This window comes from Eublepharis macularius, chromosome 13, assembly GCF_028583425.1.
Source record: "Eublepharis macularius isolate TG4126 chromosome 13, MPM_Emac_v1.0, whole genome shotgun sequence".
Lineage (NCBI taxonomy): Eukaryota > Metazoa > Chordata > Lepidosauria > Squamata > Eublepharidae > Eublepharis > Eublepharis macularius.
In genome coordinates, this window is record NC_072802.1 from 49,833,289 (window position 1) to 49,852,646 (window position 19,358).

At 46.2% G+C, this 19,358-nt stretch overlaps 1 protein-coding gene across 1 annotated transcript in view; it reads right to left on the bottom strand.

Annotated features, from left to right (window-relative positions):
* The window catches only part of LOC129341473 (trichohyalin-like), a 23,516-nt gene continuing 4,158 nt past the window's right edge, over nt 1–19,358 (bottom strand). The window contains exons 4-17 of the mRNA XM_054996685.1: nt 18,201–18,335; nt 16,724–16,951; nt 15,759–15,809; nt 15,234–15,329; nt 13,604–13,684; nt 12,988–13,170; nt 12,010–12,141; nt 11,283–11,503; nt 8,465–8,603; nt 8,055–8,138; nt 6,709–6,911; nt 5,748–5,826; nt 3,816–4,019; nt 1–1,652 (exon numbers count right to left, since the gene is read on the bottom strand). Of these exons, the coding sequence (XP_054852660.1) occupies nt 1,593–1,652; nt 3,816–4,019; nt 5,748–5,826; nt 6,709–6,911; nt 8,055–8,138; nt 8,465–8,603; nt 11,283–11,503; nt 12,010–12,141; nt 12,988–13,170; nt 13,604–13,684; nt 15,234–15,329; nt 15,759–15,809; nt 16,724–16,951; nt 18,201–18,335 (1,896 nt within the window). The 3' untranslated portion in view covers nt 1–1,592. The remainder of the gene's footprint in view (nt 1,653–3,815; nt 4,020–5,747; nt 5,827–6,708; nt 6,912–8,054; nt 8,139–8,464; nt 8,604–11,282; nt 11,504–12,009; nt 12,142–12,987; nt 13,171–13,603; nt 13,685–15,233; nt 15,330–15,758; nt 15,810–16,723; nt 16,952–18,200; nt 18,336–19,358) is intronic.

Sequence of the window (19,358 nt, forward strand, 5' to 3'; positions counted from 1 at the left end):
TTGAGTTTTTTTTAAGGTACGGTAGCCACCAGTACCAGTCAAAGGTTAAAGATATATAAACAGTATTACAATACCTACCAGCTCAATCACCGAAGGGCTGAAACATTTGTATTTTAAAAAGGTCCTCCTATCATATCTGCATCATATACACAAAGGCACAATTTGTATATTGCTTCAGAGTAATTCAAGTCTCCCCACATCATCTCTTTAGAGATGTACCTTAAAAACATGACTTGCTAGAGGGAGATTTCTTCCATCACACAGATTTTCACCTTCCTTTGCAATAGCAGTTGATGTATTTATAGGTGATCTGAACACAGTCTGTCTCGCCCCTTCCCCCAATTGCCATTAAACATACATTCACAGAGGGACTGCACATTACATTGAAATGTATATCACTAAAGCCTCCTCTACTGCAAAATAACATGCACAATTTGGGGCAGAGAAGGGCAGGGGTGGACGGAATAGAGAACGTAATCCTCCCCCTATCTGCTGCTTTTCCCTTTTGCCAGTTCCAGAAGTATGTTTGCAAAGTACAAATGTATCAGCATGTTAGAGTATCAGTTTCTGAGAGATCCTGGTTCAAACCCCTATTCTGTCATGGGAAGTTGCTGGTTGACATTTGGCCACATAGCCTAACCTACCTCACAGGGTTGTTGTGAGGATAAATTGAGAAGGGACAATTGTGGTAAGCCACTTTGGGTCCCCATTGGAGAGAAAAGTGGGTAAACAAAGTAATAATAAATGAAGTAAATAAAACAGGATGCACAGTGAGTCCCCCCACTTTTCATGGGGGGGGGGCTGTCCTTTTATATGCTGTGCTGTCTGGTTTTTATGCTGCTGACAATTATTATTGTTTGGGGTTTGTTGTTTTGAATATTACGATGTATTCTTGTAAATTAAAACTTGTAAGCTGCTTAGCAGATCCTGAAGGATAGACATACATCTGGAACTCTACTGGAGGGGAGGGAACAGGAAGGCAGCTTGGGAAAGAGTCAGTTCTCAGTAGGAAGGACAAGGAAGAGTGTGTATCTCCCTGCTGCCATTTCTCAGCAACAAATTTCCCCCACTACATAGCTATGAAAAAGTACACATTTAGTACATACTCTTGTTGTGTAATCCCTCCATACCTCCATTAAGATCTGTTCTTATTGCATGAGTCCAGTGCAGCAGAACAGAGTTAAGGATTCACAGTTGTACAGAGCATCCAAACCAGTTTGCTTGAAAAGTCAAGGCTTAAGAGCGTTCTCCATCCGGAGCAGATCATGTGTCAGTGTCAAGTCATTCCACCACTCTGTAGCAGGGCTACTGTCAAATTCCGCTCAGGAGACTTGTTTGGCAGGTGAGGGCAGCCTTTTAGACAAAGAGGAACTGCACCTGTACAGTGTACACAGTGCAAAAGCAGGTCTGAGCTTCTTATCATTCAGAAGCCTGTGTTGCTTGTTGGCTCTTGCAGAACAGCAGCACATGACTTCAAAGTCTCCATTCTGCTGCTACGGCTGCTCCTTCCTGAGCCACAGGTCTGTTCAAAGCAGCATTGCTGGGGGCATGCTGACAAATGTGCTTGCTGTTGCACCCCTTCCAGGACTGTTCTAGTTCCTGATGCTTTTCCCATGGAGCTGAGTGGATGAGAGATCCGAAGCCAGATGCCTCTGCAAAGCAATGAGGAGACTGTCAGCTCAGCCACTGCAGCCGCACGCTTCTGTCCCATCAGTCTATCAATAGCAACAGAGCTAGCACGGTACAGCAGCTAGAATGTCAAGATGGGACCAGGGTTCAATTCCCCACTCAGACCCAAGACTCATTAGAAGATCCTGGGCCAGTCACATAGCCCACCTCACAGAATTTTTGTGTGGGGAAAAATGGAGGGTGTAAGAGCCATGTACATACATCATTTTGAGCTCCTTGAAGGTCATTACGGAATAAAAATGTAGGACAGGCAGGCAAAGTCCAACTGGAAAAACACATCCACATAACAAATTATACCATCTGGAAACTATTTTAACTGACATTGTACCCAACTAAGGAACACCAAGATATTTGGAATTCCTTGACCTTTTGGCACCTGTAGGCACCTTTGAGATTCTGGGTGGTGGTGCAACTACAAAATGGCTGCTGCAGGAGGCAGAGCCAAACATCCAGGAAGCACAAGTGCAGGACAGAATATAGGGTAATTTAAAAAACACATCGGGGGAAGAGGTGGCAGCTTCAGCTGAAACCTTATTTTAATCTGCACAGCCAATCAGATCTCCAGCGGTCAATCAGAAGCCCTGTTGGGCAAGAGCCTCACTGTCAGACTGTGGCTTACCAAAAGTTGCAACTTAGCCCACCTCTTGCAATAAGACAAAAGTCCATTGATTTCAAAAGGCTTTACTGAAGATTGTCAACGAATGGAGTACACATTCTAAGATACATAGATCTTAGCTGAACTGTAGAATTGTTACGAATGCCAAGCAAAGGATTAGGTACAGAATATGCAGTTCCCCTCAGGCCCCATCCTCCCCCTTAGTTCTCAAAACAAACGGCCTGAGGGTGAGAAAAGGAAAGTTTCTCAAGGGCGGCAGGAAGGCAGAGGTATGCAGACGATAACAATCCCTCTCCCTCTGCTAGGCTCCCAGCAGCGGTCTCCCCACCTGCAAGAAGCACACTTGACACACTGACAAAGTTAAAATGGAGTCTCTTTGGCTTAAACCCAATCAGAACCTGACACACATGGTCCCACCCACTTTCTAAAAACACTTAATGGGCACAAGGAAAAGTGTTTGCAGGCACCATGTTGGGGATCCCTGCTCTAGCCTATTAAAAAAACTGTTTATAATCAACAACATGCAGAACATGAACTCTGAGTAAGTCAGTAAGCAGAGAGAATACAGAGAGCTGCAAACTGGATGTGCCAAGGGTGGTATGTGCTCTGTGCTCAGTTTTTAAAAAAAAAATTTGCACCCAGGCAATCAAAAACCGGTACCAATGAAAGCTTAATTCTGTGACCTCATTTGCATTGAATATGCCAACAGAGTGGACAGTAAGCAAGTGCATTTGTATGTCCTCCCCCATCATATACTGCAGGGCTTGACAAATCCCAGTGCCAGGTTGCCATGGCATCTAAAAATTTCATTGTGGCACCTAGTATTTTTTGTAGTAACAATAACTGGAAAACATGATCATACATAACCTTGAGTGCAGAAATGTAAATTTGGCTCCTAAAGTTTTGGGCTAGCTTATAGAGCCAAAGAAAATTTGTCAAGGTCTACCAGCCTTTGTTCTGCAGGCAGAATTTGTTCCAGTTTTCATAGTCCTAGGAAAGAGGAACACCACAAGGCGCCCAACGACAATCTTATTCTGTCACATGTCTGGCTTCTGAGATTCCAGCACGCATCATCCCTATACCCATTATCACAGTTATAAGGCTAGAAACCTGCTCTTTGAAAAATTAACTACAAAGGAGATAGAATCACGGAAGAACGATCCAAGCAAACAAGCTCACAGAGCACGGTGATCAACTAAGACCTGCACAAAATCAATCACGTGAATCAGTCTCAAGAATATAATGTTTACATTGAAATACAATTCAAGGTTCAAAAACACAGGTAAAGTATAAGGCAATTGCTCAAAAATCAATGTAGCTGCCAAACAGTGCTTCTACGCACAAGGTCAACAAGAAATTCACCATAAAGTGCAGGTCTTAGTTAGTTGATCATAGTGCTCTGTGAGCTTGTTTGCTTGCTTTGAAAAATTAAAGCAAAGATTTCCAGAGTTCTACATCTATTGCCATGCCACTGGTTGGTCTAGCAGATGGAGATGAAGAAAGCAATTACCTTGCTCCTGTAGGTAGTGTCCAGACCTTCCCTGAGCCTGCTGACGTCCTCCAGGCATAGAGTGTTCTCAGACCTCAGTGCCTGGATTTGGCTCTGCAAGTGGTGCAGTAGCTTTGGGGTGCCGAAATTGTGTTGTCTGGGCAATGGTGCAGACTTCAGTGATAAGGAGCCAACAGAATGGGGCCTGAGGTCTTCACCGAGGTTCTGGGGGAAAGGAAGGGCAGAAAATGCTGCAAAATGTGTGCTACCAGCAGGTGTGATTAGATGGTTCTGGATATGCTAGGAACATGCAGAGGGTTCAGCTCTGGTCTGAGATACATTCCCACTCCTCACTATACATCTCCGCATGGCTGGGATGTTGCTGCACAATGCCTACATGTGGCCCTGCTAAAAGGAAAAGGAAAAGCAGGTTCCGGATGCCAAAGACATCTGTAGGCCTGCAGCAAAAGCCACAGAAAGGAAATCACATATCTCATGCAGCCTCTGTACATTTTAATGGGGCTTGTGCAGGAGATCGGTTTGCCACCTCTGGCTCCTAGATATGAACATGACCCAGATTCCAGGCATGCCCCCCCCCACAAGTGGAACGTGGTAAACCGGGATTAAACATGAGGCCATTGAGGGTGGAGAGCACTGGAAATGAAAAGGGTTAGCCAATGCAGAAAATTCCCTCCTCTTCCCTGTCTGAGTCAGCCCTGCACACCATTAACAGAGGGATACTCCGAATTCTAGGACAAGCTAAATTGGGATGGATCAGAGGAGAGAAAGAAGAGAGAGAATGGCCTGTGGTGGAAATCCTTTTCCTTTGTAGTCTTCACCTCCAAAACCCAGCCAGCCCTTCAGACCCTGCCCTCACATATCACAGGTTCCACTGCCATCTGATGTAAACTTCCCAGAAGGCATCTGACCGGTCTCTACCGCAAACACAGTGTTAAACGAGATGGGTTTGATACAGCAAAGTTCTTTTATGTCCTTAACTTGCAGGTGGCTCTGAAGGGAGAAAAAAGTCAAAATTGCTTGGGAAGGGAGCAGATTTGCTTGTGTATTGCTTTCCTCTGTGCCTTCTTGTTTGACTCATCTGGGGTGGGTCTGTCCATGGATGTCTTTTCTCACTCTATGCACAGACTGTGACCCAGGTGAGCCAAGCAACAGCAGGTGAGGGCGAAGACGGGGAAACAATGACCAACCTGCTTCCTTCTTCCCCCACTTGCCCTAGGTCTCAGAGTGGAGTCGAGCAGCACGAGCCTTGCCATTGATGAATTAAGTGATGCTGTGGGAGGGCTGAGGAGACAACCCTTGACCAATGGATTCTCTTCTCCAGCCATTCCTGGACTTTGCACATCCATACCTGGACACCTGACACAAAGCTTCCATTCTCATACTCTTTGGTGGAAATGGACAAGTGCCAATTGGTAACAGGAAAAGATATACTGGGTCCTGTGTTAGTGAAACAAAAAAGGGGAGTGGCTCTCATCCTGTATCAGATACCAGAATGTCTGAAAATGGCCTAGTGTAGGCATTCAAAAATTCTGAAGTGAATCCAGGACATGGTTTCAGAAGCATACAATGAAAGATTATTTCAGGGCCTAACTAAGCATTGAAACCCAACTGCGTATCACTGAAGGTGATTTTGGAAGAACCCATGTCAGGAGTGGATGGTTTGGAGAAATGATTGCTACTCAAACATTCAATTTCCAAGTAGAAATCAGTTCTCGAACTGTGGTGAGGTGTGGGACCCTTGCTATTAAGATCGGTTGAGGTTGCTAGGCAACCAGAAGTGCTCCCTCCTCCTAATTTCCCAGCAGCCTGAAAGGGGGAGGGCACAGATAACAAGCTGGCAGTTGGCTGCAGGGCATTTTCTCCAGGCCCACAGCCACTTCTTTCCATGGGGCAGACCTACAGAAAACTCCCCTGACCTCTGTTTCCTTTTACCATGCAGGAGACTCTGATTTCTGACTCTGTGGTCTCTAGTTGCCTGTGAATGTCCATGGATTCATCCTTGGAGTGGCACCTGCAAGAAAAGAAGGTGGTGGGAGCAATGACAAGTCTCACAGTGCTGTAATAGTTGAAGGTTAGAACACAGTTTGAGCTGGGATTTGGCAGCATTTCATCTAGAACCTGTTTGTAAAGCCTGAGCTCAGCCATGAAACATGAGTAGCTAGCTTGCTTGTGAACATGTGCAGAGTCCCTTTTCTTCATCAACCTCTTTCTCCAATAGCCAAGGCCTGCCCTCCTAGCAAACAGGCAGATTCTAACAGAGGGGCCAGCTGTGGTTATGATTTAGGGCTAGGAAATCCTGGGTGACTCCTGAGGTTCCATCTAATCCAGCATCCTGTATCACCTGGATGGCCAATGAACAAGGCAGATAGGCCAAAGCCTTCCCCTGATGTTGCCTGCCTACGAATGCTGTTTCAGAGGTTTACTGCCTCTGAATATGGAGGTTCCTTTGGCTAGTAACTACTGAGGGATCATGAAACTATCTAACAACCTTTTAAAACAACAGCAACAATTGTAGACCATCTTTCTGGACAGATTAGTATCCCAGTCAGAGTGGTGAACAAAGTCAGTGTTATTATTATCTCCACAATACAGCTGGGGAGCTGGGGATGAGTGGCTCGCTCAAGGCCACCTCCTGAGCTCATGGCAACAGTGGGATTTTATTTCATGACCCCTCCTCTGCCCCCACTTTATATATGAGCAGGGCAGATACACAATTAAGCAGTTGCAACTGCCCCTGTTGGGCCTTGAAACACACTGGAATTCCCGGACTGCACAGACACAAGCAGCAGTCGTCTCAAGGCCTCGAGATAATCATCTCGTATGCCTGCTTGGCTGAGCACCCTGCAGACCCCGCCTTCAAGATATCCGCCCATCCTCCCTGGGACACACTCACTGCTCTAGTTCTGCATCCAGCTGCTTCTGGAATTTGTGGGCCAGCTTACGGGCTGTCTCGTCCTTCCAGCAGGCCATGCTCCTCTGGACTGCCCGCAGCTCCTCGTCCTTCTCCTGCAGCTGCTTGAGTAGCACATGCTTTTCCCCCATGCGCTTCTCCTTCACCCAGCTGCGCTGGAGGGTGGCAATGTCTTTCATGTGCTCCTGGAGGGACACTCACTGAATAAGCAGAACCCTCCTTTTTATTTAATTTATTTAAAACATGGGTACCCCCCCCTCCCCTCCCTAACCTCATGCCATCCACAAGAGAGGAATAGGGCTTGCTTTGTACCAGGGCTCATTCCCAGTAAGTTATCACGGTCTGTGGATCAGCCCTGCCCAATATCCATGTAGATTCTGACAGCTAACTGGCGATCAAGTTAATTGTCCATATGGTTGGTTGATGCTTTATCAATGGGAGTGAGGCAGGAAATTACGCCCCTGCTGTTAGAATGAGACACCCACCAGAACCTGGAAAAGGTGAAAGCACTCTAGGCTGAGGGGAGGGGGCAAAGAAACAGCTAAGCACAGTTTGCTTGAGAATGGAGAGTTTGTAGGTAGAATCTGTGTGCTGCCATTAAAGGGGAGGGGGATGTACAGACTGCTTTCTAGGAATCTGGTGCAGCGTGGGTACTGTTTGCTCACAGGAGTGTCAGTCAGTATTTGCTTGTGTTCCTTTTGTATATTTGTAAAGAAATCAAGTATTTAAAAAAGACACTCTAATTTTCTAGCATTGTCTTATCAAAAAGGATGGAACAAACCCGAATAGTGCTACTTCTGGAACTTTTCGTTGCTCAAGGAAGTAAGGAGCATGCAAAACTGGATGGAAACGCCTCTGAGCAGGTGCAAAGTAAATTTCCCTGACTTCAAAGTAATGACAAGCAGGGGAGGGGGGAGAAGGTCTGGATCAGAGTGCAGTATTTCCAAGAATACTTGAGCCTCAATAAACATTGGGGAAGGCGGCAAAATTCATAGGATAGTACGGTTGAATCCACACCCCTTCTCACTCATGAAGCTATTGCAGCCTCCTTCCATAAAAACCACAAGTAGTCAATGGAGGATGACCACCTTAGCTATCATCTTCATTTTTCACCCAAATCTGCTGACCTCAACTGTATACATTTTGTAGCATACTGTGCGCTACACAACTATTGTTCTTTAAAGGTACAACTACAGATAGATCTTCTTTTAAACTTAACCAGTGATACTGCATAAAAGGCAGAATGTATGAATTAAAGAAGCAAATGCAAAATACTGTTTGATTTGTAATTGGCACTCTCAGCTGCAGAAAACCATAGAGGGGTTTACCTGGACCAGGTGATCCTTCAGGGCTTCTAGATTTGCCTGGCTCTCCTGGCGAAGCCGCTCCTGTTGCTGCCTCAGCTCTTCTTCCTGAAGCAGTAGAAAGAACATGGTTGTGTGCCTATGCTATTAGATATCATCAGGAATACAAGAGCTGCCAACCCCCAGGTCTCTGGGCAACTGCCTCCCTAAACACAAAGCTGTTCCAAGCAAGAACTTGCAAAGCCTTGAAGAATCTTTCCCCACTCCCCAAGCCTGATAGCACATAGCCACCACACAAGCAAGGAGGTCCATGCTAACAGCAAGGGCCCAGGAAGCAGACTCATCCATCTGGACACACCAGTGGCTCTTGCATGGGTCTCCAAGCCAGGCTGAATCTGCTCTGGGCCAGAAGTTAGCAGCTTGCACCTGCTCACCTTCTCTCTCTGGAGCTGGCGGATGTTGTGTTTCTGTGTCTCTATCTCATGCTTTAGGTCTTGGAGGTAGCACTGTGTTTCTTCACTCACCTCTTGCAAGGCCTGGAGTGCATGGCTGGTGGAGAGGAAAGCCAAACTCCTTGGAAGAGGCAAAAGGAAATCTGAAGGTGAATAGAATTGCAGCCCAAACATGAATATCGCTTGAAGGTCTGTAATATGTAGCTGCACCTTTAGACTTCTAGGGGGCATGGCTCAGTGGTAGAACCCCTTGCTTTACTCACAGCAGGTTGCAGGTTCAGTCCTTGGCACCTCATGTTTAAACAATCTCAGGATGCCTGTGCTGGTAAAAACCCTTCTGTATGCCACTGCCACTCACAGTAGACAATCATGAGCTGACTATATTATACTAAGGCAACTGCATGTGTTCATCATTCTTTATTACCCACAACATTTATTATTTCTGTAGCACTAAAACATAAGCACTTCAGAAATTAAAAAGAGTCAAATCCCTACAATCCAACAGAGATAGACAATAAGGAAAGGGAAAGGTGAAAGAGGCAAAAAGATCTTCACTGGGGAAGGCGGTTTTTAAAAGATGGGTTTTCTGATGCTGTTTGCAGGCAGGAAGAGATGGGACTCCATGTGCATCAGGAAGGCAGCAGAAAGAATGATGAACCAACTGAAATTCAACAGACCTCACACAAATGCATTAAATGTGTATATAGAACTTATTACCCAACTACAGCTGGTCCAGAATACAGCAGCCAGGTGGTTAACAGGAAGCCTCTTGAGGGCAGGGTGGCCAACTCTGGCTTGAGAAATTCTGGAGAACTGGGGACAGAGCCTGGAGAGGGGAGGAATCTCAAGTCTGCCCTTTAAAGCTGTCAGTTCCTCCAGAGAATTCCAGGAGAACTCCAGCCCTCTTCTCCCCTGAGTGTGTTATGTGTCATCAAGTCACCTCTGTGTGTGTCATCAAGTCACCTCTGACCTATGGTGACCCTATGAATGAAAGACCTCCAAAACGTCCTATCATTAACAGACTTGCTCAGATCCTGCAAACTGGAGGACGTGGCTTCTTTTATTGAGTCAAGCCATCTCATTTTAGGTCTTCCTCTTTTCCTACTATCTTCTACTTTACCTAGCATTACTGACTTTTCCGGAATCTTGTCTTCTCATGATGTGACCAAAGTATGATAGCCTTAATCTTGTCATTTTAGGTTCTAGGGAGAACTCAGGCTTGATTTGATCTAGTACCCACTTATTTGTCTTTTTGGCTGTCCATGGCACCCACAGAACTCTTCTCCAGCACCACATTTCAAAAGAACCAATTTAAGCTTTCTCCACTGTCTAACTTTCACATCCATACATAGTAATGGGGAATACCATAGTTTGGATTATCTTGATCTTGGTTCCCAAAGAGACATCTTTATCTCTAGCTCCCTTACAGCTGCTCTTCCAAGTCTCAAACCTCTTCTGATTTTTTCATTGCAGTCTCCCTTTTGGTTGGTGATTGAGCCAAGGAATAGAAAATCTTGAATGATTTCAGTTTCCTCACTGTCAACTTTAAAACTGTGTAATTCCTCAACAGTCAATTCTTTTGTCTTCTTGATGTTCAGCTGTAATCCTGCTTTGGCGCTTTCTCCTTTAACCTTCATCTTCTCCCCTAATGTCCCCTTTAGAATCTTCAACGAGGACCAACTGATGGCCCAGCCATTATCAGATGTCTGCTGTGCACCAGTGAAGGCTAGTCCCACACCTTCGGCACTGCCTGTCCAAGGAAGACGCAGGTAGCCAGTTCACTATTCAGTAAAAAGCCTCCTCTTTAAAAGGGGGTTTCCTCCATCACAGAAAGACTGGAATGGGAAATTCTGTTCTGTAACCCTGTGTTCTTTTTGCTTTCCTCTGGGCATAGAGCAGGGGTCACTGGGTGGGGATAAAAGGCGGGGGTAACTATGAATGTATTGCATTGTGCAGGGGCTTGGACTAGATGGCCCTTGGGGTCCCTTCCAGCTCTATGTTTCTATGCTTTTTCTAACCATTCCAATGACTTCAAAGCTGCTTAGAAATTTAAAGCACAATAAAAATACAACACCCCTTCAATATAAAGTTAACAACCAAATTCAAAATATAGCAAAGACCACAGAAAGCTTCAATTTGGCTGTTATATTTTGGCTTTGAGGGTACTGATTGAGACAGAGACCAAATAATAGTATCAAAATATTATTCCTACCACCATGAGAGTAATAAAGTGTCTGAAAATACTAAAGCATTAGGGAGGGTGTGTGTGTGATTCAACCATCCTCCAAGTAGCTTTTGTCCAACTAAAGGAGGATTCATCCAACTTAAGTGGACCTCCAACAGAAGAGCCACTTACTTTGGACGAAGGCTCCTTCGATTGGAAGAAGGCGCCAAACCTGAGCCAAAAGGAAAGGTGGAGTATAAATATTTTAATAAACGAGCAAACAAACACAGTTTTCTCCATGGAATAGAGATATAGACAGTGCAATCCTTCAGTAGACTTAAAGGGGTGAAACTTTGCTTAGAGCTATCCCGTTAAGGACCAGAACAGTAAAGAAAAGGTGAGAAATGCAGAGCAGAAAGAGGAGCACAGCCCGTGAGGCAGAAAAAGAAAGAAAAATCGGACAAGTCAGTGAGTTAAGAATGGAAGGACATACAGAATTGGAAAAGGGGAAGACAGGGCTGACAACAGTTAAGCTACTTCCTTCAAACAATAACTTGCCACTAGAGGGAGCGACACGGATGCATTATGTGAGTAGAACCAACACAAGGAGCCCTGTTTGCGTTTAAGTAACAGTACCCACGAAACATCCAAGAGAGGCTGGGTGTGCCAGCTTGCTTGGGAAGCAGGTGCTGGAGCCGCTGGCAGGCTAAGGTGACCTCCCTGGCCAGGGAGCGATCTGTCCATTCAGCATGAGTGTGATCTCCCTGCTCCCAGGGGAAGGCCCCTTGCTGTTCAGCCTGCAGGAGTCTCCGATCCAATTCTATCTGCTGCAATCTTGCTCTCATCTGGTTTCTCTCCTAGGCAAAGAGGGAGAAGGTCCACCACAAGGAAGAGATCAGACACTGTGAGATCAGACACTGCCAGTGAAATGGATTGTCATTCTGAAACAACATCCCTTATTTACATGGGCACACAGACACAGGAAGCCACCCTATACAGTAGACTGCCAAGCTTAGTACTGTCTCCTCTGGTTGCCAGTGGGCCTCCAGGGTCCAAGCACTTCTTACTAGAGATGACAAAGGTTGAACCTGGGACCTAGAGAAGGGCTGTGGCTCAACGGCAGAGCATCAGTTTGGCATGCAGGAGGTCCCAGGTTCAGTTCCTGGCATCTCCACTTAAAAGGACCAAGTGATGTGAAAGACCTCTGCTGGAGACCCTGGAGAACCACTCCCTGTTTGAGTAGATGATTCAGTACAAGGCAGCTTCCGTGTATCCATGTGACCCTCTCCAGGCACGTCCAGCGCTCTGCCACTGAGCAACTTGCCCACCCACAGCATGGAACACTCCCTTCCTTTCTCCTCACCTGCTCCAACTCCTCTCGCAGCTGGCTCAGTGCCTGAGCTTTCTCCTCCTGCAGACGCACTCGCAGCTCTTCCAGTGCTGTCCTCTTCTCACCCTGGAGCAACTGGGCCTGAGTCTCCAGCTCCTGGATTCTCTACAACAGAGAGCAAGTGAGCATAAAGCGGAGCCTCGCCTGAAGCTCTGAAGGCACAAGGGGAGGGTCATGGGAGCAGACATTCCCACAGATGACTCTGAATGAAACCATTTTTGGCTTTCGAGGTCAACATCAGGGCTTTGAACTGGACTGGCAACCAGTGCCGTTCTTTGGATGGAGAGGTACCATCCAGTTCCTCAACAGGAGTGGTCATATGCTACTAGCTAGGAATGGATCCAGAGGAGTTAGCCACGTTAGTCTGTAGTAGCAAAATAGTGAAGAGTCCAGTAGCACCTTGAAGACTAACCAACTTTATTGTAGAGTAAGCTTTCGAGAACGACAGCTCTCTTCATCAGATCTGTGGTTCTCGAAAGCTTATGCTACAATAAAGTTGGTTCGTCTTAAAGGTGCTACTGGACTCTTCACTATTTAGCTAGTACTGGTTTCTCGTGGCCTGCATTGTTCAGGTTTCTTGCTGTCTGCTCCTCAGAGGCAAATAAGGGTGTTCCTTTTTGTACCTACTGCCCAGCAAGGAGGCTTGACAAGTGGAAGGTAGTGAGTGTGCTTGTGTGTGCATTGGGAGCAACCCCTTACCCTCCAACAATGAACATGGCAGCATTTTAAAACAGATGCCTACCTGCATGGCTGGCAGCTTAAAAAAAAAAAACTCTTAGAAGCTTTCACAGCCGGTCAACAGAATTAAATTAATAGTTGCCAGTGGCAACCACATCTATGAACCTCAGTTCATCAAAGCATATAAATCCACCAGTGGGTACCACCAGTCCTGTGGCGCTCCTCTCTGAGCAAGCATGGCTGTATCAGAATTGCTGTATCAGAGACACGTACTTTATGGAGGCCGTCTGTTTCGGCCTGCAAAGCATAGCGACTCCTTCTCTCTTCCTCCAGGGCTTCCTGGAGCTCTGTCTGCGTATTCCGGCATTGTTCCTCCAGCGTTTCCTTCTGCATATGGAGGGCCACCTTTGCGTCAGCTTCCCACTTCTGCTGCTCCTGGAGTAATGAGCTCTGAACCTGAGGCCAGGTGCAACTGGAAATTAGCAGACTGCCAAGGGAGTCGGACAGTAAACAACAGGAGAGCAAGTCAAATGCCCTTCACTGGAAACCAGCAGTTTTAATTTGGGCTCCCTCTGTCAAAGTGACTGGGTTGGATATTTAGGGGCGCCACAGAAGTAATGGCGCAATCTGAACATTTATAAGGAAAGATTTGAAGGACAAGAAGAGGAAGAAAAGGTCACGTATCTTGTTCTGATCATAAGATGCAGACTGCAAGCTCTTTTCACCTTCACATTTCTAACAGCAGAGCTGGGGAGAGGACAAGAGTGCACAGTCTTGGGAGGTAAATGAAGGCTGTACAAGCCCCCAGTTTGTATTGTTTGGATGGTTCAAGCCCTTACAAAGACGCCACACAGGAAAGAGGAGGAGCACAAACCTTGCTCTGCCCTACCTTCTCCTCGGCGTCCTGCTTCAGCTTCCTCGCCTGCTGGTGCGTGGCCTCCTGCTGTCGGGCAAGTTCTGCATCTCGGTCCTGAGCAGAAGGGGGACACCACTCTGAATAAAACAGCCTGGGGGGTTCCCTTTCCCTGCCGTTTCTATGCTTCATGAGTCAAGGCAAGACACAGGATTACTAAAAGGGGTGGCAGGAATGCTCCCGGCCCCTCAGTTGGAAGGGCATAGGCTGGACACAGACAGCTGGCTGCATTCATTCTGATATTCATACCCCACTTTTCTCCCCAATGCTCATCTAAAGCAGTTTATGACATCATTCTCCCTTTCCATTTTACCTTCACAACCACCAATCCGTGAAGTAGGTTAGGCTGAGAGAGACTGGTCCAAGGTCACCCACTAGGAATCCAGTCCTGGGTTCCCCAGATCCTAGTCAGACATACTGCCCACTGCTGGTGCTGTCTGGGTAAGTTCTGCCTTCCCAGTCAGCCATTTTTCACAGTACTTTTGAAAAGCAAGAAGGTTCAGGCACGTGTGTTTTAGGAGGCTCGGGAGAGATACAAGGATCGACTCAATCTGTCTTGCGCTTACATGCGCAACAATATCAGTCCTAAGGAACATGGTCCAAATTATGACAATAGCTACAACGCCCAGAAGAAGGAGGCACATCATTCCTAACATATGAAGCTGCTTTGCCACAGCATGGGCACCAGCAGTGACTCTCTGGGGTCTGAGGCACAGAAAGGTCTTTTCCAAACACCTGTGAGCTGAGAAATCCCTTGGGATGCCAGACACTGAACCTGGGACCTTCCACATGCAACATGTATGCTCCGCTGGTGAGCCGTGGTTCAATAGGGAGAACTCTGCTTTGCCCTGACCCTTCCAGACTCCAGGACACCAACAGTGCAGGAACAAGCAAGATGCACAGAAGTCAAACTGCAATAATGGCAAGCCCTCATTCTCTTTTGGTCCTGAGGATGATGGAAGGGAAGAGCAGGGTGCAAAGACTCAGCAGGCAACCTTTTTCCCGTCTGCCAGATTGAGCTGCTGTCTGCTTCTGGTTAGGAAAAGGTGGAATTGCATTTCTACCTCCTGCAACAACTAGGGGTAAATACTGATGACCATTTGCTAAGTGGTGACTTATTACAGCAAGCAAAAAATCCTTATAATTGGCATCTGTATTCTCCCACCAAGTGGTGGGGGAAATTTTACCACGTGAGTCTGTTCACTTGCCAAGCGTCATTTGTCACTTGTAGCTTGGCTCTGAGCGACTTGTGCTTTGATCTCTCCCCTCTCTGTTCTGTGTAAGTCATAGGGTTGCTTTACTTGTAGCACTGCGATACTTGGAATCATATGCAAGGCAGCCCCAGGGTCCTGTGTGCAATTCCTGAACAGCCAATGTGGTAGATCAGGCTTGGCCTGGGAAGACCTGGGTACAAACAGCTGCTTAGCCATGAAGCCCATTGGGTGACCTTGCTCCAGGCACCATCTGTCAGTCTACCTCAGGGTGTGACTATGGATATAAAAGGTAGGAAACCCTTAGAAGGAGACACAAACGTAACAATATCATTTTTAATTACGACCACCCCTATGAATACATTCTGGGCTTCAGAACATCAACGGTGGGTTACCTCTATGATCTTGCGGAGATCCTCTACTTCCTTCTGGAAGGTGGATGCTTGCTCTTGGAGAGCTTTGGTCTTTGTTTGCTCTGTTTTCTCTGTCAACTTGGAGAGAGAGGTGGGAAAATCAGTTGGTTAGAACAGGTAGTATCATCCCTTCTTGAGGCAGTGAGTGAGACAGGCACATAAGCAAGGGTGTCTTGGAAAGGGAAAGAGCCAGGCCAGTGATACACGCATTAGCAGAACATCATGCAGGGATAACACTTTCAGATGCCTGGAGAAGACCTAGCCAAATGTGGCATCCAGAAAACCCAACTTAATGTTATTAAGAATGCAAGCTCCAAGCTTTAATGGTTGCACAGAAAAACTTAAAATTCTATGCATACAATGCCTTTCCCTTTCCAAAATTATAAAGCTTGAGATTGTAGCAATGCTAAACAGAGGAACATGCAATTTAAAAAGATTTATTCTGAGATCAAAATTTGGTTGCAAAACATAGGAAGATCCAGGGGAATGAGTGCTCTCTGGGGATACCTCTTGCACCAGCTGTTGCTTCTCCTTCTGCAGCTGAGCGAAATCCCTCTCCTGTAAACAGAAAGAAAAGACAATTCAGTTAGATTACTATTTAATTTATGTTTCCAGGTAGTCTCCTACCCAGGCACTGATCAGTCCTGGACCTGCTGCTTTTCAGTAACGGGGCAATGTCATGCAGTATAAGACATATGATGCTGGAATCCTGTAACTGTCCCAACCATTCAAAAGAAGCGGGAGAGGTAAGTGTGTGTCATTTCCCAGATCAAAAATGCCCCATCCTGAGCAATATTAAGCTCCACTAGAGCATAATGAGAGTCCCAGTCTTCTTCCACGGTGTGCAAGGTGCTGTCCAGTCACAATTGACTTATAGCGACCCCACAGGACTTTCAAGGCAAGAGACAAGCAGAGATGGTGTGCCATTGCCTGCCTTTGTATAATGACCCTCAACTTCCATTGTGGTCTCCCATCCGAGTATTAACCAGAGCCAACCCTGCTTAGCTTCTGAGCTCTAACAAGATTGGGATAGTCGGGGCCATCCAGGTCAGGGTCTTTTTCTTCTACAGGGACTTTAAGCAGCCCCAAAAGAGAATTTCTGACTGTGGAAACTGTGGGGTGCAGAAGGGGGGGGTCACTCTCCTCTCTGATACTGTAGCCCTAATCTGGGTATTTGTTAATGTGGTGGGAAAGGATCATTTTACAGAATACGGTTTACTTTCATCTGCTCTCTGTTAATTTAAAGTCTCTCTTCCGATACAAGTTTTACATTTTGTTGGTCTAAAGCATTCAAAGAAAACTCCAGACTCTTGATCTGCAATTTTAATCTTCATTTTGAACCTGACCTACTTTGCTGTTAAGCATCTGGCTTACGTCTGGGTCATGGAAAAGACAAGAGAAACACAGTCAAAGATTGGGGGCCCTTTTAATACAAAGTGCTGATTTTCCCAATATGTGTTGGCAAGGGCTACCTTCTCCTGCACAGCCTCCACCTGCAGCTTCTCCACCTGCCGCTTGTGTTCCTGTTTCAGGCTTTCTACAGCAGAGTCCCAGCGCTCCTTTTCAGCCTCCAGGGCAAAGATGGTCTTGTGCAGTCTCAACAGCTCCAGCTCCTTTTCAGACAGGATCTTTTGCAGTGCCAAGACCCTCTGCTCCAGCTCCCGGGTTCGCCTGTCCAACTCACTGGCAGCTTGAACCACCTGTGCTTGGAACAACGAGGCCCCACGGTAAGGAAAGCCACTCAAGTGAGTGCCAGCACAGGACCACAGACAGGCTGGGCATCTGAACAAGGACGTCCCAAGAGCTGATGTCCCTTTAGCCATAATGCTACCATCAACCAGTCAAATCTGATTTCACCTCTGCCACAAATGTCGTGGGTGTTCTTAGACATGAAGTTCCCAACTTCATGTACACCTAACAACATGGGGCCAGTTTCAAGTGGGTAGCCATGTAGGTCTGCAGTAGAAGAGTAAGATTCAAGTCCAGTAGGAACTTAAAGACCAAGAAGATTTCCAGGGTATAGGCTCTTAGAATCAAAGCTCTCATTGGTATCTGACAAAGGGAGCTTGTACTCTTGGAAATGTATACCTTGGACGTTTTGTTTGTCTTTAAGGTGCTACTGCACTCAAAACATGGGGACAGTAATACTGCCCATCCTACCAAGGATGTTCCCAAGATCTTTGAGATAATGAATGTGATGGATGGGCTACAAGAAACACTACAGAGAAGGCGTCCAGGAAAGGCGTGGCCTTGTCTCCTGCAGCAAGGCTCTTAAGTCCAACCAGCTCTGGCAGGTGGTTTCCCAACGGGTGGCCCCTGGAAATTTCAAGTGGATCTTCAGGTAAAATGGACTCCTCTTTGCATTATACGGACCCAGTAGAACTTGCTGTGTTTATCCTTGTTCAAGAACCACATCAGCTTCTCAACTTCCTTTGCTTCTTCTCTGCAGTATAACACATGGCTGACTAGAGCACCAGACAACTAGAGGCAGAGCTGGGTGCAATCAGAGCAACTTTCTGCAGCAAGAAAAGCTTAGTCCTGCAACCGAGAGAAATTATATAGCAGAATAGTCACTGTGAAATCTGCAAAATCAAGTGAACAAGTGTCCCTTATTAAGTCCAATTGCAGAATTCAGGGTTTCAAATCACATTATTTTAGGTAGTATGGGATGTCAAATGTTATACTTATGGGGAACTATTTCCACCTTGTTCTTGGCACACAAATCGAGCATGCATCTGTCATGGTGTCCCCGTACATTAGAGACAATTCTGAACTACATTCTGGGATACAGCCCTGGTTTGTGCGAAGTGCTGGTTGGGATCACTGGGAACAGAGCTTATAAGCAACAGTCCATATACCTATGGCATACCACAGAGTGATGGTCTGCAGTGACTGCCATGCTCCAACTGCCAGTCTGATCATGGCCACTGAAGTCTCGGGATCTCCTACCTCCTGCAGCTGCTCAGTCCTGGCTCCAGCTGTTTCCTGCATGGCAGCTACTTCTGCTTTGCAGCTCCTGAGTTGCAGTTTTTGGTGGCGCACCTGAGAATCCAACTCCTCTCGCTCAGTTACCAGTCGAGAAACCTGGTGGAGGCACAAGGTAATTCAATAAGTTGGGGGGGTTTCATGGTACAGCAGCATCCCTGTTGGGCCAAGCACTGGGACAGTTCTTCTGAAATCTGGATATAACATTACACACTCCAATTTCGTGAAATTTCAGGACTTTGGAAGCCCAAAAGATGTTCTGATCATCTAGGGATGATCAGCTGAACAGTTTGGAGAGGGAGGGCAAGGTCCAGAATTTAGATGGAGCAGCTTTTAAAATAAGAAGAACACACAAGAACACATCAGGAATATACTGAAAAAAGAAAACCATGAAATAGTTAGGCAAAGAAAAGCCCCAACTCAAAACCACAGGAAAAAAAATCAGAAAGAAGCAGTCCCCTCCTGTTAAACAAGAAGGAAAGAAACTCATAAACAAGAAGGAAAGAAACTCAAAATATCCCGTTATGATTTTAATTGCTAGAAGTAAATTGCTTTGCAAAGGCTCGAGCCTTTCCAATTATTTGATAATCTGATTGGGAAATCCCATTTACAATCCTTATCTATCCTCTCATATTGTATTATTGGCTGTCGCGTGCACCAATGCAGATGATCTGTTTTTTTTTCACAACAGGATTTAAGAAAGTTGGGACCCTTTCTCTAGCCCTTGGAATGCAATCTCTATCATAGTTTGGGGATGGGCATTCCCACTAGCTACGGGGTAGCTGTCAGATATGCCTGCAGCATATCTGCCATGTATCATGCATTAATTGTGTTTGTTTCAATGCCTCTGAGTGAGTGCAGAGTGATTCGGAGTTATGTAGACCTGCTGCTAATTGCTCATCTTCCAGGCAAGTTGTTTTGATTACGAGTTCCTGCCGAAGCCTAGGAATGTGGCTTTGGACTCTCAGAGACTGAGATGAGCTCCTCTTCTTCCCCCTCCTTTCTTCCCAGGCGATGGACACCTAAACTCCTAACTGCCTTCTACAACCCAACTGCCTTCCTACTGGGGGAGGGGAGATGACACTGACCTATAACTGATCTAACTTTCCCACCTTTCGGCAT